The 24,709-nt window shown below is 45.7% G+C and overlaps 1 protein-coding gene across 3 annotated transcripts in view; it reads left to right on the forward strand.

The window, feature by feature from the left end:
- The first annotated feature begins 5,889 nt into the window (after positions 1–5,889).
- Positions 5,890–24,709, forward strand: part of GNA12 (G protein subunit alpha 12) — a 107,480-nt gene continuing 88,660 nt past the window's right edge. The window contains exon 1 of one of the 3 annotated variants that reach the window (XM_038539604.1): positions 5,890–6,201. In XM_038539604.1, the coding sequence (XP_038395532.1) occupies positions 5,890–6,201 (312 nt within the window). Of the gene's footprint in view, positions 6,274–12,506; positions 12,537–24,709 lie in introns of those variants that run through there. The other 2 variants (XM_038539605.1, XM_038539606.1) reach the window with 2 other exon arrangements.

Consider the following 24,709-nt stretch of genomic DNA (forward strand, 5'->3'; position numbering starts at 1 on the left):
CCTTATTTTATTCTGTGTTCACTGGTTGTTAGAGAAATGTACGCTCACTTCCCTTGGAACTTAATCTGTTGATAAATGATTGACATCCATATGTTGATTTTACCAGCTCTTTCACTGAGCTTGTAGTCCTTTTTGGGCCTGGATTTACACAGGTATCTTCTATCAGACTCTCTACCTTTAATGATTTTTAGGCTTTATCTCCCGCAGCCAGGAAAATAGAAAGTCTGATCTTCAGGGGTTCAGCAGATGTTGTTAGGGCAGCTGGTGGCTTTACCACTAATCCACTTAACTCTGAATTTTTGTTTCCGCTTTGACTTTGGCCCTTGAGCCTTCCTTACTCAGCTCAGTGACTCTTTAAAAAAGTTTTGAATAGTTTACAAGGCATTTTTAATTGTTGCAGAAGGGTTGGTCTGAGTATTTGGTCTACAATCCTGTCAGAAAAAGAAGTCTCTTTATTACTTCTCTTTTCCATCTCTTTCCCCCCATCCTTCTAGAACTCTTAGCATTCCCATGTAACTCTCCCACCCTTCCTCTCATGATTTCCATCTCTTTATAGTTGTCCTTTAGGTTTTGAGATACTTCTTCCATTTTATCTTTCCATTCTCTCATCTTGTTTCGATATTTCTCAATAGTTACCATCATCATTTATTGTTGTTGCACAATGCCATTTTATTTATTTTATTTTTTAAAAAAAGATTTATTTATTTGGAAGGGGGAGAGGGGTAAAGAGAGAGAGAGAGAGACTCTGCATTGAGCACAGAGCCTGATGCAAGGCTTGATCTCATGACACTAGGATCATGACCTGAGCTAAAACCAAGAGTCAGATGCTCAACCAACTAACTGTGCCACCCACTTGCCTGTACAATGCCATTTTATACCATGAGCAACTCTTCAAAGATGGAATGACAATAATGGTGATGGGATGATGATAATAATGATGGTGATGATGGTGGTGGTGGTGATGATGGTGATGAAGATAATGATGTGAAGCATTCATCTATTTACCTTTAGTTGAGATGTTCTGTTTCTTCTCTCTGGCACCTGGGTCCCCTTAAGCCTATTCAGACTTTCTTTTTCCTACTCAGAGCTCTTTGGCTTTCAGGGAAAACTCTTAGGGTCCTTTTTAGTGAGAAAATATGATGCAACAGGCAAGATGTTGCTACTCTGATGAGCACATAAAGGAAGCTCCATGTTTTAGCAGTTGTAGCTGTTGCCAAGCTCTCATTCTCAGAGACGAGAAATCTTTCAGTACCTTTGCCCATGCAGCTCTCCCACATTCTACCCAGGCCAAAGAAGACCTCACATGGACCTACATTCATAGGATGCAAGGGGATTTATTCTTTTTGGGAACTCCAGAGTCCTGGGCCTTATCCCAGGCCTTGGAGCTGCTGACCCCCTCACTCCCACCCAGCTGGAGAGTGAGAGTCCTGTGGCTGTTCTCTTTTCTAGAGATTCCAGAGAAGCTCACTATTCTACCACATATGCATTCCAGGCCCTGCCATTGGACCCTCCCTCCTGGCTGCCCCTTAGCTCAGGAGGTGGAATTGAACACAAGTTGGGAGGAGCATTCAGGCCACCCCTCCCACCCCTCTACCAATCTTTAAACACATGGTGGCCATCTGTTTACAAATTTTGATCTTGCTTATTTTTAGGAACTATATGTTATTTCGTCTATATGGCTGTACCTTAATTTATTTAACCTGACCTTTTCCCGGGTTTTAGATTGTTATACAGTGTATTGTCTTTATGAATTCTTCATCATCATGCCAGTGTTATTATTCTAAACTTCTAGCAATGGGTCCCCAAAGCTCCATGATAATGATAATAATGTTAGAAATTATTGAATGTCTATGATATGTTAGGGCCTCCCTTATATGTGTTAGCTTATTCAACATTTATCACAGCCCTATTTTTTTCATGATTTTATTTTATTTTATTTTTTAAGATTTACTTATTTGAGAGAGAGAAACCAAGAGACAGAGCACAGGTGGGGGCAGGAGAGGGGCAGATGGAGAAGCAGACTCCCGGCTGAGCAGGGAGCCTGACCCGGGGCTTGATCCCAGGACCCTGGGATCATGACCTGAGCTGAAGGCAGATGCTTAACTGACTGAGCCACCCAGGCACCCCCCTGATTTTACATATAAAGAAACTAAGTCTCAGAGGGGTTAAGTGAGTTGTTCTAGGTCACATAGCTAGTAGGAGATAGAGCCAAGTTTCAAAGTTCTCATGCTTTCATCCGTTTCATACTGCACATGTGGAATACACTGGGTCAGGTTTCCAATCCAGCTTCTGCAATTTACTCGCTGTACTTCCCCTGACATGTGACATTAACTTCCTGGGACCCAGAATCTTCTATTACAATAATCTCTGCCGTGCCTCCCTCCCAGGAGGTTTCAGAGGATAAATGAGTTCATGTATGTGGAAGCACTTCAAAAACTATAAGGTGTCATACAAATGTAAGGGATAATTAAGAGATTATTAAGTACACAGATAAACTTGTTTACTTCAAGCACCTGAGCCCTTTGACAAATATAAAGTATGTCCAGAGACCTTATCAAATCCCCAAATTGGACTCGGCATAATAATTGCATAAACACAGACACAAAGTTATTTATAAAGATACAGAGCTATTTGTAAATGTCGTCCAGAGCACTTACTTGTTCAGAGGATTTTGTGAATCACCTTTTCATAATTTCTTTTGACTGAATGAAGAGCTAATTCTGGTCCACTGCTGAATTCTACATTTTCCTCTTTATTTGTTCCTTAAACAGAAAAATTCCTATTTCCTGTTTAAGAAACACGGCTTTCTGAAGCCTCTGCAAATCCTTTTCACTTCTGTCATAAAATTTGTGTTTTGTCTTCTTGCAGAAAAAGACATTTTCATAAAGAAGACGTTCTTTTTCATCAACTATTGCAGGATGACGGAGTACTAAGTAATATGTTGACTCACAGGTGCTAAGATTCATGCCTCTGTAAATGACATGCTGCATATCATTAGCACTCAGGAACCTCAGGGAGTTGAGGTCGTTGCATACCCTGGTTCCTGGGCAGAAACTAGGGATTCTGAAAGTCTCCACTGTGCTTGGTGACTTGAGCATCCTGGCTCCCTAACTTCCCTAATGTGGAAGTTTCTTGACACAAAGAATGCATCTTTTCCACCTTTGGCTTCCTCTTCCAAAGTCCCGGGTATCTGGCATTTTCATGAGTATGCAGAGGTTATTTGCAGAACGGGAGGACATAACATCGCAGATCACTATTTCTTTTTTTTTTTTTTGTATACTTTTTTACTTGGAGTTCGATTTGCCAACATATAGCATAACACCCAGTGCTCATCCTGTCAAGTGCCCCACTCAGTGCCCGTCACCCAGTCCCCCCGTCCCCCCGCCCACCTCCCCTTCCACTACCCCTTGTTCATTTCCCAGAGTTAGGAGTCCCTCATGTCCTGTCACCCTCTCTGATATTTCCCACTCATTTTCTCTCCTCTTCCCTTTAATCCCCTTCACTATTTTTTATATTCCTCGTATGAATGAAACCATATAATGTTTGTCCTTCTCTGATTGACTTACTTCACTCAGAATAATACCCTCCAGTTCCATCCACGTTGAGGCACATGGTGGGTATTCATCGTTTCTAATGGCTGAGGAATATTCCATTGTATATATACACCACATCTTCTTTATCCACTCATCTTTCGATGGACACCGGGGCTCTTCCACAGTTTGGCTATTGTGGACATTGCTGCTATAAACATTCAGATAAAGGGCTAGTATCCACGATCTATAAAGAACTTATTAAACTCAACAGCAAAGAAACAAACAATCCAATCATGAAATGGGCAAAAGACATGAACAGAAACTTCACCAAAGAAGACCTACACATGGCCAACAAGCACATGAGAAAATGCTCTGCATCGCTTGCCATCAGGGAAATACAAATCAAAACCACAATTAGATACCACTGCACACCAGTGAAAATGGTGAAAATTAACAAGACAGGAAACAACAAATGTTAGAGAGGATGTGGAGAAGGGGGAACCCTCTTGCGCAGTTGGTGGGAATGTGAACTGGTGCAGCCACTCTGGAAAACTGTGTGGAGGTTCCTCAAAGAGTTAAAAATGGAGCTACCCTACAACCCAGCATTTGCACTGGTGGGGATTTACCCCAAAGATACAGATGCAGGGAAAAGCTGAGACACCTACACCCCAATGTTTATAGCAGCAATGTCCACAAGAGCCAAACAAATCACTGTTTCTATCACTCACCCCTCTCTAATCAGAGACAGAGATCCAGCGAAAGAGAGAGCAGGGCTCCAGTCGGCCCTGTGTGGAACCTCGCTACTTGAGTCAGTCGTTTGCAAGCTGATTTTTACTTTTTCCACCTGGTGAGGACAGTTTGGGGACAGGATCATCTTTAAGACTTGCTAAAATAATCCAACAAGGAGGCCATTAGACTTAAGTGACTTAGGAAAGCAAACCAAAATAGAAGCCTGTAAATGCTTCAAGGTTACAAAATCAAAATGCTAAAAAGACAGCCAATCACAAACAGCCAGCTAGCCTGTATAAGCTATAGCCAATCAATTTCTTTTCTTTGCTTGGGGCACTTTCTCTATATAGGTCTTTTCCTTGGCCCACTCCGAGGAGCATTCTTAACCACTTCTTGTTTGACACTTCCCAATTTGAATCCATTTTTGCGCAAATACTGCAAACTCTTACAATTTTTAATATGCCTCAGTTTATCTTTTCATGAAGATAAACCTGAGCTCCTTCCAGGAAGTTCTGACTCACACTTCATCTGGGACAGGTATGAATCTGTAATAAGGTCAGCTAACTCCTAGCAAGAACTTTCTTGGGTCTCAGCAGTGTGCCAAGTGTTTTATGAGTTCATGTTTTCGGTTTACGCCTTCATAACCATAGGAGGCAGATGCTATCAACGCCCTCATTTAGCAGAGATTAAAGCTAAAAACAGGGGATGTTAGGAGGATGGGTGGGAGTTGCTTATAAACTTCTGCAACCAGTAAGGGATTGAAGGGAGATTTCAGCTCAGACCCAGCAACTGCAGACCCCTATCACTGTGCTACATAAGATTTTTTTTTTTGGCGGGAGGGGGGTGGGGGGGCGGGGGGGGGTAGTTAGTTTCTGGTGATTTGGATGCTTAGCCAGCTTTTAGAGAAGACAGAAGCCCAAAGGCCATGCCACTCTCAAAGGGTGTATGTGTCTGAAAATGTGTGTCCCCTTCCCCCGCGTTTCTGGAAGGAAAATGGTTTAGGAACAGCATTCTCTGTAAACCTAAGGCGAGCAGCTGCACCTCCTATTGGCATTTTCGGGCTACACAAAGTTCACTGGGCTGGTCTCCGGCTCTCGCAGGTTGACCCAATCTGGGAGCCCAGGGAGCATCTTTCTGTACACCTGGCACTTCTGGTCCCTCCCCGTTTCGCCAAGCCCCCAATCCCAAACCCGTTCGCCGTGATTGACGTGAGCCCGGAGCAATTATAACCGGTCATGGCGGACGGCCGCCCCGCCTCCCCAGCGGCCCCGCCTCCCTTTCATTCTGAAAGAAAGAACCTCATCCCCGGCGCCCAATGAGAAGCGCCCCCACCCCACAGGTCCCGCCTCTTTCGGCGCCGATCCCGCCCCGAGGGCGGGGGGACGCCCGCCTCCCGGCGCGGCGCGGCCCAATCGGAGGGCGCGTTCCCCCGGATGGACGGCGGCCGGCCCAATCGGCGGGCTCCGGCGGCGCGCGCCCCGCCCCTCCGCCGGGGCCGAGCGGCGGGCGAGAGCGGGCCTCGGGGCGGCGGCGGCGGCGGACGGGCGGACGGACGCGGCCTGAGGGAGCGGCCGGCTGCCGCGCGGGGCTCGCCTCGCCCGCGGCGGGGTCCATGGCCTGAGCGGCCATGTCCGGCGTGGTGCGGACCCTCAGCCGCTGCCTGCTGCCGGCCGAGGCCGGCGGGGCCCGCGAGCGCAGGGCGGGCGGCGGCGGGGCCCGCGACGCGGAGCGCGAGGCGCGGCGGCGCAGCCGGGACATCGACGCGGGGCTGGCCCGGGAGCGGCGTGCCGTGCGGCGCCTGGTCAAGATCCTGCTGCTGGGCGCGGGCGAGAGCGGCAAGTCCACCTTCCTCAAGCAGATGCGCATCATCCACGGCCGCGAGTTCGACCAGAAGGCGCTGCTCGAGTTCCGCGACACCATCTTCGACAACATCCTCAAGGTGCGCGCGCCTCCGCGGCCCCGCCCGCGCACCTGCGGCCCGGTGTGCCCAGGTGTGCCCAGGTGCGCGCAGGTGCGGGCCCGGGTCTGGCCGCAGCTCCCGGCGGCCGAGTGCCCCCGGCTTTGGGGTGGGGGTGAGGGGAGTCTGGGGGGGACCTGGCTTGGCTTGGTGGGGGTTGGCCTGGGGAAGCTCTGACCTGGGGGAGCACTGCCGTGGGGGGGCGCTGACCTGGGGGAGCACTGCCGGGGGGGGCGCTGACCTGGCGGAGCATTGCCGGGCGGGGCGCTGACCTGGGGGAGCACTGCCGGGGGGGGGGGGCGCTGACCTGGGGGAGCACTGCCGGGGGGGCGCTGACCTGGGGGAGCACTGCCTGGGGGGGGCGCTGACCTGGGGGAGCACTGCCGGGGGGGGCGCTGACCTGGGGGAGCACTGCCGGGGGGTGCTGACCTGGGGGAGCACTGCTGGGGGGGGCGCTGACCTGGGAGAGCACTGCCGGGGGGGGGGGCGCTGACCTGGGGGAGCACTGCCGGGGGGGGGCGCTGACCTGGGAGAGCACTGCCGGGGGGGGGCGCTGACCTGGGGGAGCACTGCCGGGGGGGGCTGACCTGGGGGAGCACTGCCGGGGGGGGCGCTGACCTGGGGGAGCACTGCTGGGGGGGGCGCTGACCTGGGGGAGCACTGCCTGGGGGGGCGCTGACCTGGGGGAGCACTGCGGGGGGGGCGCTGACCTGGGGGAGCACTGGCCTGGGGAGGCACTGCCCTGGGGTGGGGGTGCTGACCTGGGGGGGTGCTGGCCTGGGGGCGGCGCTGACCTGGGTGGGGGGCCTGACCTGGGGGGGCGCTTGCCTGGGGAGGCATTGCCCTGGGGGCTTGGTGCTGGCCTGGGGAGGCCCTGACCTGGAGGGAGCGCGCTGGCCTGGGGGCGGCGCTGACCTGGGGGCGCTGTCTTGGGGGGGACCTGTCTTGGGGGGGACCTGGCTTGGCTTGTGGGGGTTGGCCTGGGGAAGCACTGCCCTGGGGGGGTGCTGGCCTGGGGAGGCCCTGACCTGGGGGCGGGGGGTGGGGGTGGGTGCTCACCCCGTCTCCGCGGCAGGCGGACCCTGGCATCCGCCTGTCCCTTCTCGAGGGCTGGGGGCACGCAGAGGCGGAAAAGCCGGCCGGCTTGGGCGGATTGGGAGGGCCGGGTCCTGGACACCGTCGCGGACGCGCCCTTGCAGGATGGCTTCTGCGCGCTTCCCACACTGCCCGCCCCCTGGGGTCCGGGAGCCTTTCTTTTCCTTGCCCTCCCACGAGCGGTGTAGACCCGAGGGCAGACCCGCCGCAAGTCTCTCCTGTGTGGAACTGCCTGTTAGGAGAATTTCAGACCGACACAAAGTAGCGACTAGAACAAGCCGTGCGTACCCACGCCCCCTCCCCCAACTCCGGCGCTGGTCTGCTCCTGGACGCTGCTTTCACCTAGACCCCTGCCCCGTGGCTTGAAGCAAATCGCAGACCTCGTATAACTTCGTTAGAAAGTATTTTAAGCGTATGCCGCCAGCAGATAAGGCCTCATTTTAAAAACAACCACGGTACCCTTATCAGACCTAAGAATTAGTTCCCCCTTACTTAAATATCCTCAGATACGCAGCCAGTGTTCACATTTCCTCCGCGGCCCTGTAATTGTTTTGTTGGTCTGCATCAGGATACAAATTAACTCCTTGCTTTGCAACTTTCAGTGTATCTCGTAAGTGGTGTGTAATCGATCGCCTGGCTCTCTTATTCCTTGTTCCTCTTATTCTTGGAGGGGGAAAAGGGGGAGGGGCACAAAACCTGTAGAGTTGACAAAGTTTGGGTTCTAGTCTCTTTCTACTGTGAGTCTGTGCCAAGGGGCCCCAAAGAAAGGAAATCTGGAGAAAATTGATCACGAGCAGCAGAAAGTAAATTCTCTCCTGCACCTAAGGTCATTTCGGGGGTTTTCTGGTTGTGTTTTTTAGTTTCTCCCTACTCCTTGCCCTGCCCTCTCACCTACTCTTTTCCCAGGCCCATTTTGGGGAAAGCAAATTACAGGTATGTCTCAAAGCAGAGGTAGAGGAGAGTTTGTCATACCAGACAGCTGTCTGGAGAGTACATTTTATGGTGCCCCAAGGGACTTTAAATTTAGCAGAGGGCTGTAGAAACCCATCTAGTACATTTCTTTCACTTCACCCATGAGAAAGACGCTCCAGGCCTCGCAGGAAAGTGGCTCCTCGTTGGGATCTGAGCACTGGAACCCTGGGTCTGAACTCCCAGGCCTTCCTCCTTCCAGGCTTGCACTGGCATTCCCACTTTCTGTATTTGTTATTAAAATAATTTATTTTAATAGAAATAGCTCTTTTAGAATCTTGCCGGGAATGAAAGGAAGAGAATCATTTGAATGATAAAACCCTCCTTTCCTTTTCACCTCTTTCAAAAGCCTCTCTGTGAGTCAGCTCTGGCCAGTACTTCATCAACTTTAAGGCTAGGAGCCCAGTGTGATTCAAGGGATCCACTGTGTGCTTAAAATTCCCCTCATCTTCTGGGGTAAAGTGCATGTCATTGTCTTTATCACAGAGCCAGATTGTATTTTTGCTGCTTTTCTGAACCTCCAAACCAAGCAGGTATAAAAATATGAGGATTTGGCTGACTCCTTCCCACTTTCTTTTAACTCTGGAGGTGGAGAAAATGTTTAGAAACATAGACTCTCAAATCTAAGTCGTTGTGTTGAGTGCATTTTAGAAAACTCAGTCTTAACCTTTTCCCGTTGCGCAGAAACATTAACTTGTACTGCCTTCCCAATCAAAAGAAATAAAATTTGTTAGCATCCTATTTTCCTTCCCAACCTTTTACTAACTGTAGTTCTATTTTAAGTTCACTTTACCTGTTGTGACTATTTCAATAACTAGTTGGAAATTCATCTTCCAATTTTTAAAACCAAAAATTCTTCTTTTTGCCACACCATTTTTAGACCAATCGATTTGGGAATAGACCTTTTAAATTAATTGCTTTGTAATGGCTTTAGTAATGGACATTTGAATGATACCGTTTAGCGTGATATCTATGTCTTCACATAGATTTGGTGTTAAGAGGCTGTTTTTGAAGTACTATGTGTCATGCACGTTGCCCTGTCCTTCGTGAGTGACATTTAGTTTTTATCATGCTTTAGATGGTATTGTCCCATTTAGCCAATGAGAGAATTGAAGATAGTTTAAAATCTACTCAAGGTCAGCTACCTAATTTAGTAGATGGCAGAGTGGGGAGCAAAACCTAGTCTTAAAAAAAAATTTTTTTTTTACTTTAATTGTGGGATAATTGTGGAGTTCCATCCAGTTGTAAGAAATAACACAGAGAGCCCATGTACCCTTTACCCAGTTACCTTCCATGGTAATACCTTGCAAAACGGTGATACAGTTTCACAACCACAATATTGACAATGCAGAATCAAGATACAGAATATTCCCATCACCATTAAGGATCCCTTATGTTGCCTTTTATAGCCACTCCTTTCTGCCCTTCCCTGACTCTGGTGATAACTGATTAGTTCTCCAATTCTATAATTTTTATTCATTCCAGGTAATTATGTAAATGAAGCCATGCAGAATGTCACCTCTTTTATCATTCTGCAAAATTCCCTGGAGAATCACACATTATTGTATGTGTATTGAAAATCAGTAATTTGTGCCTTGTGTTTGCTGAGTGGCATCCATGGTAAGGATTTACCACAGCCCACCATGTAACCATTCACCCATTAAAAGGCTTCTGGGTTGTCCCAGTTCTCTGCCTGTTATGAATAAATTTGCTATGAACATTCACGTACATGTATTTGCACATACACACATTTTCCTCTATCTGGAATAAGTGCCCAGGAGTGCAGTTGCTCAGTTGTATGACACTTACATGGTTAATGTTACAAGAAACTGCCAAACTTTTTAGAGTGCCTGTGCAGTTTTACATTCCCACCAGCAACGTCTGAGTGATCCAGTTCCCCCACATCCTCGCCAGCATTTTGATGTCCCTTTTTTATTTCAGCCATTCTAATAGGTGTGCAAGAGTTAGCTCATCACTGTTTTAATTTTCATTTCCCTAACAGCTAATGATGGAAAGTATCTTTTCTTGTGCTGATTTGCCATCCATATATCCTCTTTGGTGCAATGACTCTTCATGTTTTTTATCTATTTTCTACCTAGGTTCCTTGTTTTTTATTGCTTGTTGTTCATTGTGTTTTATTGTTGGTGAATGTTTTGAGAGGGTTTTATTTATACATTTTAGATTCTGGTCTTTTGTCACATATTATGTTTTACAAGTATTTTCTCCCAGTTTGTAGCTTTCCTTTTCATCCAGAGCAAAACTTTTTTTGATGAAGACAGTTTATCAGCTTTTTTCCTTTATAAACAATGCTTTCGATATCAAGACTAGGAACTCTTTGCCTATCCCTAGGTCCCAATATTTATTTTTTTCTCCTAAAAGTTTGGTAGTTTGGGGCACCTGGGTGGCTCAGGGTTGAGTGTCTGCCTTTGGCTCAGGTTGTGATCCTGGGGTCCCTCAAGGAGCCCGCTTCCCCCTCTGCCTGTGTCTCTGCCTTTCTCTGTGTTTCTCATGAATAAATAAATAAAATATTTTTAAAAAATAAAAATAAAAGCTTAGTTTTACATTATACATTTAAGTTCCTAATCCATTTTGAATTAATTATCCCATGAAAATGTGTGATGTTTACTTGGAAGTTTATAGTTTTTGCTTTTGTTTTTGCCTTGAATTTTCAGTTGTTCCAACACCATGTGGTGAAAAGCCTGTGCTGCTTCCATTGAATTGCTTTTGCACCTTTGTCAAAAATCACTTGGCATATTTGTATGTGCCTATTTCTAGGTTCCACTGATCTGTATATCTCTCCTGCCATTATCACATTCCATTGATTGTAGCTATTCAGTAGGCCTTAATATTAGATAGAGTGCTTTCTCCCACTTCATTTTCCTTTTTCAAGATGGGCTTGGCTATTCTAGGACCCGTGTCTTTCCCTGTATATCTTAGAATAAGCTTGTCTGTGTCTATAAAAAAATCTGGGTCGCCTGGGTGACTTAGTTGTTGAGCATCTGCCTTCAGCTCAGGGCGTGATCCCAGGGTCCAGGATAGAGTCCTGCATCGGGCTCCTTGCGGGCAGCCTGCTTCTTCCTCTGCCTATGTCTCTGCCTCTCTCTGTGTGTCTCTCATGAATAAATAAAATCTTTAAAAAATCTTCCTGGAATTTTGATAGCAATTGCATTAAACCTATAGATCATTTTGGGGGAGAAATGACCTCTCTACTTTGTCGAGTCTTCCAGTCCATGAACATGGTATGTCTTTATTTCTGTCTTCTTTGATTTCTTTATCAGCATTTTGCAATTCTCAGACTCTATGTGTTTCAAGTGTATACTAAGTATCTTACTTTCCTTAGAGCAGTTGTAAATGATACTATGCTCTTATTCTCAGTTTCCGCATGCACCTTGTTCATATACAGTGATGCAATTGATATTTTGGTCTTGATTTTGTGTCCTGTAAACTTGCCGAATAAACTTAATGGTTCTAAGGGCTTTCCTATAGACTCCTTGGGATTTTCTACACAGATTATCATGTTCTCTGCAAATAGGGACAGTTTTATTTCTTCTTTCCCAATACGCATTGTTTTTATTTCTTTTTCTTTCCTTAATGCAATGGCTAGAACTTCTGGTAATATGTTGTATGAGAATGGTGAGAGGCATATTTTCTGTTTCTTTCCTGGAGTTGATGATTTGTATCTTTTATTTTTACAGTCTTCTTAGAGGTTTATCACTTTTATTTATTTATTTTTTGCCCATGAAGAACCAGCTTTTGTTTCAATAACTTTATGGCTTTCTTCTTTTCAATATCACATATTTCTGTTCTTATTTCCTTCTACTTCCTTTGGGTTTATTTTGCCCTTTCCCCCTAGTTTCTTGAGGTAAAGATTTGGATTATTTATTTGAGACCTTTCCTCTTTTCTAATTTAAGCATTTTAAGTGCTATAAATTTCCCACATGGCACTGTTTTAGCTGTGTCCAACATATTCTGATATGTTGTACTTTAGCTTTTATTCAGTGTCATGTGTATTCTTATTTCTTTTCAGATATTTCCTTTGACCCATGGATTATTTTTTTTAATATTTATTTATTTATTATTTATGATAGACATAGAGAGAGAGAGACGCAGAGACACAGGAGGGAGAAGCAGGCTCCATGCCAGGAGCCTGACGCAGGACTCGAACCCGGGACTCCAGGATCGCGCCCTGGGCCAAAGGCAGGCGCTAAACCACTGAGCCACCCAGGGATCCCCGACCCATGGATTATTTTGAGGTGTGTTATAGTTTCCAAGAATTTAGAGACTTTCCTCTTATCCTTCTGTTATTGATGTCTATGACTTAATTAAGGTCAGAGAACATACCTTGGATGATTTCAGTTCTTTTAAATACTTTAGATTTGTCTTTTGGCCCAGAATATGGCCCATCATAGTATATATTCTGTGGGCCTTTGTTGGTGAATATTCATGGGCACTTGAACAAAACATGTATTTGTTGTTTGATGGAGTTTTCTACACATGTCAGGTATTACTGTTGATGGTGGTATTGAGTTTTGTATCCTTGCTGATTTTTTTTGTTTAGTCATTAGCTAAGAATAAGATGTAGAAGTCTCCCAGCTATAATTGTGGATTTGTCTCTTTCTCTTTTTGCTTTGTGCATTTTGAGACTCTGTTGTGTGGTATATAAACATTTAGGATTATTAGGACTTTCAGATGGATTGATCCTTTTGTCATTGTATAATATCCTTTTTTGCCTCTAGTAATTTCTTTGCTCTGAAGCCTACTTTATCAGATATTTTATTTTATTTAAGATTTTATTTATTTATTCATAGAGACAGAGAGAGAGAGGCAGAGACACAGGAAGAGGGAAAAGCAGGCACCATACAGAGAGCCTGACATGGGACTCGATCCAGGGTCTCCAGGATTACACCCTGGGCTGCAGGCGGTGCTAAACCACTGCGCCACCGGGGCTGCCCCAGATATTTTAATATAGCCACTTTTAAAAAATGATGTTTTCATGTTGTGTATTTCCCCATCCCTTAAACCTATCCACATTGTTGCTTTGAGATGAGCTTCTTACAGATAGCACATTGTTATGTCGTATTTTATTTTTTATTTTTATTTTTTATTTATGACAGTCACACACACACACACAGAGAGAGAGAGAGAGAGAGAGAGGCAGAGACACAGGCAGAGGGAGAAGCAGGCTCCATGCACCGGGAGCCCGACGTGGGATTCGATCCCGGGTCTCCAGGATCACGCCCTGGGCCAAAGGCAGGCGCCAAACCAGGGATCCCTATGTCGTATTTTTTTAAGTTCTGTCAGTCTTTGTTAATTAATGTGTGTATTTAGGCCATTTACATTTAAGGTAAGGTAATTAATATGCTGGGCATAAGTTTCCCATTTTGTTATTTTTCTGTTTGTTTTTTTGTTTTGTTTTGTTTTTACTTTCCTGTGAGTTAAACATATTTTAGGATTCCATCTTCATCAATTGGTGATTGATTTTTTTAGTATGTCAATTAAAGCTTTGTTTACTTTTCTTGATTGCTCTAGGTTTACAGTATACATGCATAGCTTATCCCAGTGCACTGGCATTAGTGTTTTACAACTATGAGTGAAACGTGGGAACTTCCATTTAGATCCCTTTACCCTCCCCACTTCTTCTTTTTTTTTTTTTTTAATTTTTATTTATTTATGATAGTCACAGAGAGAGAGAGAGAGGCAGAGACATAGGCAGAGGGAGAAGCAGGCTCCATGCACCGGGAGCCCGACATGGGATTCGATCCCGGGTCTCCAGGATCACGCCCTGAGCCAAAGGCAGGTGCCAAACCGCTGCACCACCCAGGGATCCCCCCACTTCTTAAATATATGTATATGTTTTTAAGTATTTGTTATTATACATTGAGTACCACATCAGATGGTTTTATGTCAGTCATCAAATATGATTTAAGAAATCTGTGAGAGGGGATCCCTGGGTGGCTCAGCGGTTCTGCGCCAGCCTTTGGCCCAGGGCACGATGTTGGAGTCCCGGGATTGAGTTCCGCGTCGGGCTCCTGGCATGGAGCTTGCTTCTCCCTCCTCCTGTGTCTCTGCCTCTCTCTCTCTCTATCATAAATGAATAAATTAAAAAAATCTTAAAAAAAAAAAAGAAATCTGTGAGAAGTAAGATAGTTATATCTGCCTGTGTTTTTACCTGCTCTGATGGTCTTTCCTCCTGAGGCGCTGAGCCTTCCGTTACCTTTTCTTTTCTGTTTGGAGAACTTCATTTAACCATTCTTAAGGGTGGCCTTGCCACAACAAATTCAGCTTTTCTATATCCAAGGATGTAGCCCCCTTCATCCTTGAGATCTCTTTGCCAGTTATAGAATTCACAGTTGACACATCCTTTTAGTACTTGTAAAATGTGCTTTATTCTTGCCTTCATTTCAGATGAGAAATTCACTGTCATTTGAATTGCTCTTTCTATGTAAGTAAATGTGTCCTGTCTCTCTAGTTGCTTTTAAGATTGCACATTGGTCCTTTAATTCCCAGAGTTTAACTATGATTTGTCTGGACATAGGTTTCTTTCAGTTTATTGTGTTTAGGGTTTGTTCAGCTTCTCGAAAATGTACATTTGTGCCTTTTGTCAAACCTGGGAAGTTTCAGGCCATTATTTCTTCAAATATTTTTTTCAGCCCCACTCTTTGTCCCCTCCCTCTGAGACTCTGGTGATAGGAGGGTCAGTGGCTCTTCTTACTGACCTCCCAGTCCTTGAGTCCTTGAGTCCTTGAGTCCTTGAGTCCTGTTGAGTGGGATGTGACATCAACTCTTCCCGGCCTGGTTGATCCCAGGGAGTATCAGGAACAGCAGAATGGCAACCAGCCCAGCCTCCCACCCCCTTCTCCTGCCTCTGGGACTGGATCGGGGTGAAGGCCCTGCTTCCCACTAACACCAACCTGGTTGGGGAATTGGAGCACCTCCTGCACTTCCAGACTTAAGAGAGGAGATCCTGGCTTGGCCCTGCCAACATTACCTGGGCCACTTAGAGGATGCTTCCTGGTTCTTCAGGGCAGGAAGGGGAAGCGGAAGATCAGCTTTTCTTTCTACCCTGCCAAAACCTCGGTGGCTGATGTATGCAACTTTTCTGTTAATATTTGGCTAGAATAGGATAGGTGTTGCCAAAGTGGTTTTCTGTTGTAAGACCACCTTTTCCCCAGTCCTTCTGCTAGGGAGAACAAGCTTTTCTCTAGCTCTTTCCCTCTGTGCCTTTGGGCTGTTCTAGCTCGGAGACTGTGCAGCGCCTTGTCCTGGACAGGTAAGCAGTAAGGCTACCTGGGAACTCCCCACCACATGGTTCCTCAGGTCCTGAAGTCCCAGCAGCCTGCCTTCTTGTCTCTACCATCTTTCCTATGAGCATCTCTAGTGGTAAGGGAGAGGACTCAGGAGGCATGGGGCTACTCCATCTTGGCAGAACCAGAAGTTTCCATCATCCTGGTCTTCTTATTCCAGGTCCAGGACTCCTTCAGGCTATCATTTTTAACTTTATCACCTCACACTACCCTCTGCAGGGATTATTTGACTCTACTCATTGCTTTGACCACCCACAAATATTCCCAGTAAGACTTCTTATTCATTCTTTTCCTTTTTATAATCTTGAAGATGCTGGTCTTTCCCTCCCTGTGTGGGCTATCCCTAAAGTTTGTGTGTATGAACTTGCTTGGTAATACTCTGGTGATGGCAGGTACCTCGGCATTTGTGGGCAGGCTTCAGACCGGCTTGGCTTTATTTCCCAGGGCCTCCACCTTCCTCACCTGTACTTTCAGGAGCCATTTGTGAGGAACAAATCCCACATCCAGCTGGAATTAAATACAAGATAAGCCATTTGAAAGGTTAGCATTTGTTTCATGGACAGAAAATCTCACTACCTTACACAGAGTTGTGTGAGTGTATCATTTAACCACCCAGAGATGGGACCTCCTAGTGTATGCTTATGTGGGTGATATAGAAACCTTGTGAAGAATGAGATTATTAGAGTTAGTGGTCTCTTGTTGACACTGAAACAAAAACCAACAAATACTTTCTGATCATATACCCAAGGTGATGTGCTCGCCACTGTGGGGTAGGGGTTAGTTAATGGGGCATCCTGCCCAGCATCGACCCTTCAAGTGCTGTAACTAGCTGGGGAGATGGTTGTACTCTTTAACATAGAGTCTGAATGTATGGCATGTTAATGTCCTTGTAAAAGGAGACTGGTGGTTCAGTGAGAATGGGGAAGATTAATTCTGGCTGAGCTACCTGGAAAAGCCTGTGAAGGAAGTATGATTTAAGCTGGCCTCTGAAGTCTCCATGGAGTTTTAGCAGGTGGAGAGAAACATCCAAATGAAACCATCTGGGATCCCTGGGTGGCTCAGCGGTTTGGCGCCTGCCTTCAGCTCAGGGCGTGGTCCTGGAGTCATGGGATCGAGTCCCATGTTGGGCTCCCTGCATGGAGCCTGCTTCTCCGCCTCTCTCTCTCTCTCTCTATCTCTCTATCTCTCCATCTTTCATGAATAAGTAAGTGGAATCTTTAAAAAAAAAAAATCTAAATCTAAAAAAAAAAAAAAAGAGAGAGAGAGAGAGAGAGACCATCTCCATGCCATGCGTTTCTACCAGTTAGGACAGAGAATTCTAATAGTATGGATCATTAAGGAGTGCAGGAGCTAGAGAGAACTTTCTAGTGCAGAGGACTAGTCATAATGCAGTGGTTGGCTAGAGACCTTGGTCAGGATGCTCTCTATCTGAAAGTTGTGGCACTAGAAAGTGTCCTGCATGTGTCCTGTTCAACACATGCACATAGTTTAAAGGGGTCCCTTGCCATCCTAAGCCTCAAAGTGGGCCTACTTATGCTGTGTGGACTGCAGGTTAAGCAATTTTGTGGTAAAATATCTGAGATTATGTTAAATTTCTGTAAATTGAGATCTTTTGTAGGATTATTTCCTGTGTCATTAGTTTTTGCGAAGGTGAATAGGACTTCGAAGAAGCTTCCACCGCTGTTCTGTATTTTTAAGCGCTTTGAAACTTCTGGCCTGCAGAGTCTTTGTTTCTTGGGTTCAGAATCACTTTGCACCTGCTGCTACGGTGGGTTTGTGTGAGAGCAGAAGCGTAAATGCACTTCCAGGGTCTGGAAAAACAGCTGGGGTTTTACTACCTTGTTGGCTAATTGCCTTTAAGTAAGCAAATTTACTTTTACACCTGGACACACATGGTTGGTCCTTTGATAATGCCAAGAAACAAAAATGTCTTTTTCTATCGGTCAAAAAAATCCAGAGGCCTGTCTGGTCCTTATTGGGGATTCTTAGCACATGGACAACTGGTCTTCCCCTCCAGCTTTCAGGCTGACATGTTGGTTATTTTAACCAAACCAATTTTAAGGGAGCAGTTTTGACCTTCCAGTCATCTGTCACATGAGATTTGGAACATAGCTGTGCTTGATGTTAGATAGTGTTCTGTTGATAGCTCATGATTATTTTCTGTTATTACAGAGTTAAGAGTGAGGCCATGGATCCTATCGGTTGTAAATGGAACTGAAAATCTATACTTAAGGCTTATCTAGAGATGTAATTACAGGGTGATCTTCAAACCAAAGAAGCTAATGTGTGCTGGACCTGGCGCTTCACTTGCGTCACAACGAACAGTGTCCTCCCTCCAGACACACGGCTTTACTTCCTGTTCTAACTGCTGTAGTTTGTATTTCAGCAAAAGCCATGGTCCTCTTTGCCTCTTCTGTCCAGTGGGCTGGACACAGCAGCTGCTCGGTTTCACCTGATTGCCCTTTGAGTGAGCAGAATATGAAGAATAGCTGCTGGCCACATGGTTAGATATTTTGAATGATTCTTTTGTGCAATAAGAAGTTTGTCTGGGTCCTGTTAGGGTGCATGTTCAGGTAGGCCCAGGCACATTGGTGTATGGAAAGGAAAACTGCATTCTGCAGTAGTGGGTCGGGAAGCTGACACTTCATTGGTTCGGTGGTCTGCGTCCATCTGGAACATGAGCTCTGGAAGTGCCACATCTGTAGAACAGAAAAGGAACAGTTGTAAAGCTCAGGAGTATTTGCAAGTGGATAGAAAAGAGCTGGAGAGCAGCCCTGCCATTGTCCTGGATGACAAGAAAATGTTCCCCGTCCCTGCTTTCTTAAGCAGAAGCCAAGTAGACTCTCTCAACTTGGGCAGGCACCTGTTTTACTGCCTAAAACCATGGCACCAACTTTGATGGCTCTGTTACATACATCAAGACTCAGGAGTGAAGACTGATCTTAATGAAAATTGACTGGTGTTAGCCAGTGAACCCAGGCCTGAGGGAGTCAGATTCTGAAACTGAGTTGAGCAGAAACTAAGCCACCGGAACACTCAGATTCAGAACCCATGTCCTGTGCAGGGTTAAAATTGTCATTGCCTTGAATGTTCTGATGATTGTGCATGGTGTTGGTTCCATCCAGCCCTTGAGTGCCTGTCTGGGACAGTCAAAGGGAGGTTCCCTGCTGGCCCCAGAAAAGGCCAGGATCGATGTTGGGGCCACAGATAGACCTGCTCCCGACCTTCAGAGCCAGGCCTTTTGCTGTGCTGTGTGTACGGCAGCGAGTCCTTTGGCACTGCATACCTACCTAGCTGGCTTGTGTGGGGATAGGAAACACATAGCAGGGCGTGCAGGAGAGGGGACATCACTGGTCAAGTCACTGGCTGGGTGGGAGCCCCAGCCTTGCTGAAGGAGGCTATCACAATTGTCTGTCTGCAGGCTGTATGATGAGATTCATGTCTGGGACAAGTCAGTGACCCAACTGCTGAGATAAGCTGTAGCAGGGGGTTCAGTGCACCACAGCTGCTGACTGAGCACCATGGGTGGCAGGGTGCTGGCTTTTTCAGGGTAAAATGGTGCTCCTCTTTGAGGACAAGTTATACAGCATGCTGGGTGAAAGACTTGACATTTAGCAAGTTGGGAAAGGGATTGATTATTTAAATTCTCCCTTTGCTGCTGGTTTCCAATATAGGTGAAAGGGAGTAGCTGCTTCAGAAGTTTGTTTTTGTAATTTTTACAACCTGGGATGTTTAATCTGTGTCTTCCCCTGATACCAGTTCTATATCTGACATTGTTGGCACACCTAGGATGACCCCAAACTGTGTATTTGTGGCCATGTACATGTTTTCTCAAGAAAATGAAGCTCTGTAAGTCTTGTTTTAGGATGGGAAGGGAAAGATTTTCCCCTGGACTCTGATGACTTGATCAGAAACCTGTAGGTTGAAAAGTCCAAGTGTGGAGCAATGTGGGAAAGGAGACCCTCCCTGAGAGGTTAGCTGGTCAGGATTGAGAGATGGAAGACTGGCCTTCACCTCCTTATCAGTACATATTGATACGATTGGGGGTTTTTTTGTGTGTGTTTTTTGTTTTGTTTTGTTTTTTTGCGATTGGGTTTTTAAACAAACATGCCAGCACTCCTAGAACATCCTGCTTAAAGCAGATGTCTCATTAAAAGTAATCATCTTGGGAAGCCACGCCAACATATACTGATGAAGTGTGTGTTTGTGTGCAAGATGCTGCAGAAGCCAGGAGGACGTGCCTGCCCAGAAGGAAGAATACCTTTTCTTGTATCAGGAGCTTTGGTTTTTGTGTTTGAGGCCCCTTCTCTGTTACCTCCTTTGGTCCTCAGTAACCCCGTAAAATCAGATTGGGGGCTTTACTCTGATGAAGGGGAGATTACAGCCCCAGTACTTTCTTGCCTTCCTCCCCTTCCCCCTGTGCTAATGGGAGGAGGAGTGAGCTGCTGGACCAGTGAGTTTTGGAGAAGGATGTACACTCTGGTCTGTCACCTTCGAGGCTCCCTCCTCTGGAGCCACCCCGCCCTGCCCACCAGGAGCCACTGTTCCTGTTTTGGAGGCTTCACTGTAGGGCGGTCCCACCTGTGTCTGTCCAGCCATGCCAGAGAATGCTAACTGCTCGCTGGTTTGCAGAAACATTAGGGGCTTGACCGAACCTCAGAGTCCCTGAGTTTCTGCCCTCCCCACAGCGTTCCTCACCGGGGCCATCACTCACCTGTCTGGACCTGCTTCTTGACACTGAGTTGTTTCGGGTGGCCCTGAAACACTCGAATCCATTTGACATCGTGTTCTGTGGAGCGGCACAAGATACAAACCCTCCTTCTGTGTGATAGCTTTCGACTTCTTTTATTTATTCAACAGATTCCCTACATACTGCAGCTATAACAAGGAACAAAACCAAGTTTTCCTTCCCTCTATGGGTAGAGCTTCCATTAGCCCCACACTGTGTCCTCATAATCCACGGACTTTGAGTTGGGTATTCTGTGACTTGAGGCTGAAAGCACAGGAATCCTGGGGAGGCACCAGGTCTGGGGTGAGCTGGAAGAAAAGAATTCAGGCAGAGGAATTAAGAAAGAGCACAGGAGCAGATGCCCTGAAGCAGTAGGCAGGAAAGAAGCAGGCTTTTAAGGAATTGAAAGAACGTTCTGTGGAAATGCTGGATGGCAAGGTGGTAGAGAGAACCTGGTCAGGACCTGGCAGGGCCCCCTTGGCCAAGGTAACTGGTGACAGTGGGCAGCGAATGCAGAATTTTGAGTGGAGGATTGCCTTGATTCACTTTTTAAATGCTCCATCCAGAGCAGTGTGTTAGCATGGGGCAGGTTCACAGAACCTGTGATGGCAGTTTCATATGGTCCAACATAACATTTCGAAAGCACTGCAACCCAAAGCAGAAAGGCGATTCTGGGGCCGTGAGTCTCTGCCCCACCCCCAACAGTAACGTTGAAGAACGAAGGCAGGTCCGTGCACCCTGAATGCTCTCACTAGTCTTCTGCTTCTCCAGAAGCAGACCCGCGTCTGGAATGGAGCCCTGGGAAAGGTTAGGGAAAGCGCTCAAAAGCAAAGGGACCTTGGCAAAAGCAGAATCTGCACTAAGCCAAAGCTCATGAGACGGGAGTGAGTTTGAAGTGCTGGACATTTTGTAGGATTTCAGAAGAAAGCCCACTGTGCCCCAGACAGGGTCCACTTTCCTTCCCCTGCCCCACCCTCAGACGCCGATCGAAAGCAACATCCATCTGTCAGACTTCAGCTCTGGCCTGGAAAGACTGCTAGAGATGCCATCAGGGAAGCTGCCCCAGAGCCCTGCTGCCAACAACAGGTTGGTGGAGAGAGGCAGCCTGCCCACCCTCTGCCCTGGATCCAGAGGAGCGTGGGGGTGGCACGTGAGAGGGAGATGAAAACCCGAGTCTGGAAAAGATGGTTGGCTGTGAAAGCATGTGTTATATAAGACCAGAGTCCGGGGGTCCGATACAGCAGTAACAAGAAGAAAGGACACATGTAAAGGTTAGCGAGACACCGAAAGGCCACACACACGGTTATGTGTCTTGAAAGTCAGACACAGTGGTGGCGGGGCGGGGGGGGGAGGGGGGGGCCGGTGCATGGAAACTTTGTCAGGGTGTGGGGATGGGTCTGGTTCTGCCTGCCACCCATCTCCCCCAGTTGGGGAAGTGGGGCGCTGGGCCCAGCACTGCAGGCTGCAGGCGTCTGCGCCGAGATGCGAGATGCGCACCTAGACCAACCCCCCTTCCCTGGGCCAGGGAAGCCTTCCTTTTCTCTTCCCTGCGTGAGGCCTGCAAGCCAACTCTTGTGGTCTTACCCATCTCTGTGTCCCGCTGTGGCACTGGTCACTAAAGAAGGATCCGTCTGAGCATAGAGAAACTTAATTCTTTGGGCACCTGCTGAGCTGAGGGCCTCAAAAGAGCAGGAACAGCCACGTGGGTTTTGCTTTCCTGGCATTTAACCCACTGTGCACGCTTAATGAAAGCAAGTGGGCTCCGAGGCAGGAGGGTCTGGGAGTGGGGGCAGGAGGACCCAGGGGCAGGCACCTACAACATGTGGTAACAGCTCTGGCCTTCCTGCTGCCTTCCCTGGTGCCATGTAACAGTGCTGACTACTTCTGCATGTTTGTGGCTCTACGGTTTTCAGATCTCTCATGTAATTATCCTGTTTGTTAACTGTGGCAGCTTCCTAATCAGGTGAAGAGCAGGTTGGGAGCTCCATTTCAGGTGAGAGACTGACGATCAGTGCTCTGTAACACACAGAGGCATTAGCAAGAGGGATGATGTTGACTTACTTAGGCTCCTCTTTTTAAAAAATGGATGTATTGCTTGAGTAGTGCTAAGCTTCCCAGCAGTGGTGTATGGTTTCCTGTGCTACAACAGCAGCAATAGGTCTGGAAACTCTAGCACAGTGTGACAGCTGTCTCAGGTGAGCCCAAGCACCACCCAGTCTCACCTAGGGCACTGCACAAAACTCTGAAACACACACCTGCCACAGCAGTTCATGCTCTATGATCTGTTGTAAAAATATATGTAACCATGCTAGGAAAAAATACCAGAAGAGTAACAAAATACCACATGTTTATTTCTGTGAAGCAATTATGAATTTATTTTTTAAAATGTGTTTTCTACAGTAAGCATTATTTTAAAGAGTGTCTTGATAGTAATAATTTTATAGTGTGAATATTCAGGAATATGTTCTATATTATTCACATAATTAATATAACTATAATAAATATACCTGATATAGTAAAACAGTCCAGTAGTGATTACCTAAAGCCTTTCCCCCCCTATGTTAACTCTCTACAGCTACAAGGATATTTTCATTTTTAATCGTAGGTGTTTAACTTAATTTGTGGTTTGAATCTTCCTTTAGAATTTTTGTAATCTTGAATATTTTCAGAATGTGTAAATATTTACCAAGGAGACCACAGCATCTTTAGCATTTTTTTCAACATTTTTTTTCTAATTGGAAACTTGTCTTGTTTCCTAATTCTCAGTAACTTCAGGAAAAGAGCCACCACGTTGCCTGAGCTCTCTTTCCTATATCTGGTATAAAATAAAACTCTTCTGACAATGTAAATGCCTTTTTCTAGTCTCTTGTTAATTTTTAAAATCACTAACATTCTTAAAGGATTGAGTATGAGTTTTAAATGTAGGTGTTTTTGAAGTAGATTAAAAGACAAGTCTTAAGCCTTCTTATGTCCACCAGTTTTATAGGTAATTGGTGATATCTGTGAATAGTTTCTTTTGTATTGTTTTTATAATTAATTAATATTCAAATGATTGTTTCGTCAATTATGACTTTTTCCCCAAATAGTTTTGACATTGATCTCCTCATCTAACCTATTTTATGTAAACAACATGATCCAAGAGACCATGAAGTACGCAGTAGATAGAATCACAGATATGTTACAATTAGGCTGTAGGGGTGTTGTCTGGAGGAAAGGTTCTCCCTGCATAAAACATTCTTATTTCAGGCTGGAACAAGTCAGGGATGCCAGGTGCTCATCTAATTCAGTGATGTTGTTGAGTTTCTGGTCAGTTAAATAAAAGAAAAAAAGAAATTACGCCTATCTACTAGAAAGGAAGAAACAAAATTAGCATTGTAAGTGGTAAGTATCACCCCGAATGTTGTTTGGATTAAACAGGGTTCCAGAAGTTTCTGGATACAAAATAAATGTTTGTGTTTGAACATGTGAGTGCATGTACTATCCTATAATAGAAAAGTATCCTGGGGTAGGGAGGGAAAAATAAAATAAGATGAAATCAGAGAGGGAGACAAACCATAAGAATCTTAACTATAGGAAACAAACTGAGGGTCACGGGAGGGAAAAAGGGTGGGGGATGAGGTAACTGGGTGATGGGCATGAAAGAGGGCATGTTATGTAATGAGCACTGGGTATTGTATGCAACTGATGAATCACTGAACTCTACCTCTGAAACTAATAATACATATATATTAATTGAATTTAAATAAAAATTTAAAAATATATTCTGTTCATAACAGCAACCTAGGATAAACTTATAGGGATAAGCAAGAAGTGAGTAAAACCTATAAGATTAGAGCCGTAAAACTTCACTGAAGAACATAAAAGGTCTAGGAAAAATTATTTTTTGTGAATGGAAATTCTTGATACTGTAATAACGCCAGTTTATGAATGGAACCCAATACCAGTCAAATCCCAGTTTATTTTACTTAGAATTTGACAGAATGATTCTGAGGTTTGCATGATGGATAAATGTGTGGTCTTAACTAATAAAATTCTGGGGGGAAATGCAGTGTGTTTGGGGCAGTCATCATGAGAAATGTTGAAGTGTGGTAAAGCCACCATGATTAAAGCAGAGTTGTACTCAGGAATAAGCATGGACTGTGAAGTAGATGCGAATCCCAGACTGACCCACCTGTACCAGGGCCTTTAGAATATCATGAATATCATATTTCAGAACAGTGGGGAGCAAGTGATGGTTGAATAAAATGATGCTGTGAAAATGGCTAATCATTTAGGAAAACAAAGATCCCCTTCTAAGACTCTAATTCTATAGGATTAAGGGCAAAAATATTAAAATTAAAATACTAGAATAAAATGTGGATGGATACTTCTGAGATCTCAGGCCTTTTCAGAT

Source organism: Canis lupus, chromosome 6 (assembly GCF_011100685.1).
Source record: "Canis lupus familiaris isolate Mischka breed German Shepherd chromosome 6, alternate assembly UU_Cfam_GSD_1.0, whole genome shotgun sequence".
NCBI lineage: Eukaryota > Metazoa > Chordata > Mammalia > Carnivora > Canidae > Canis > Canis lupus.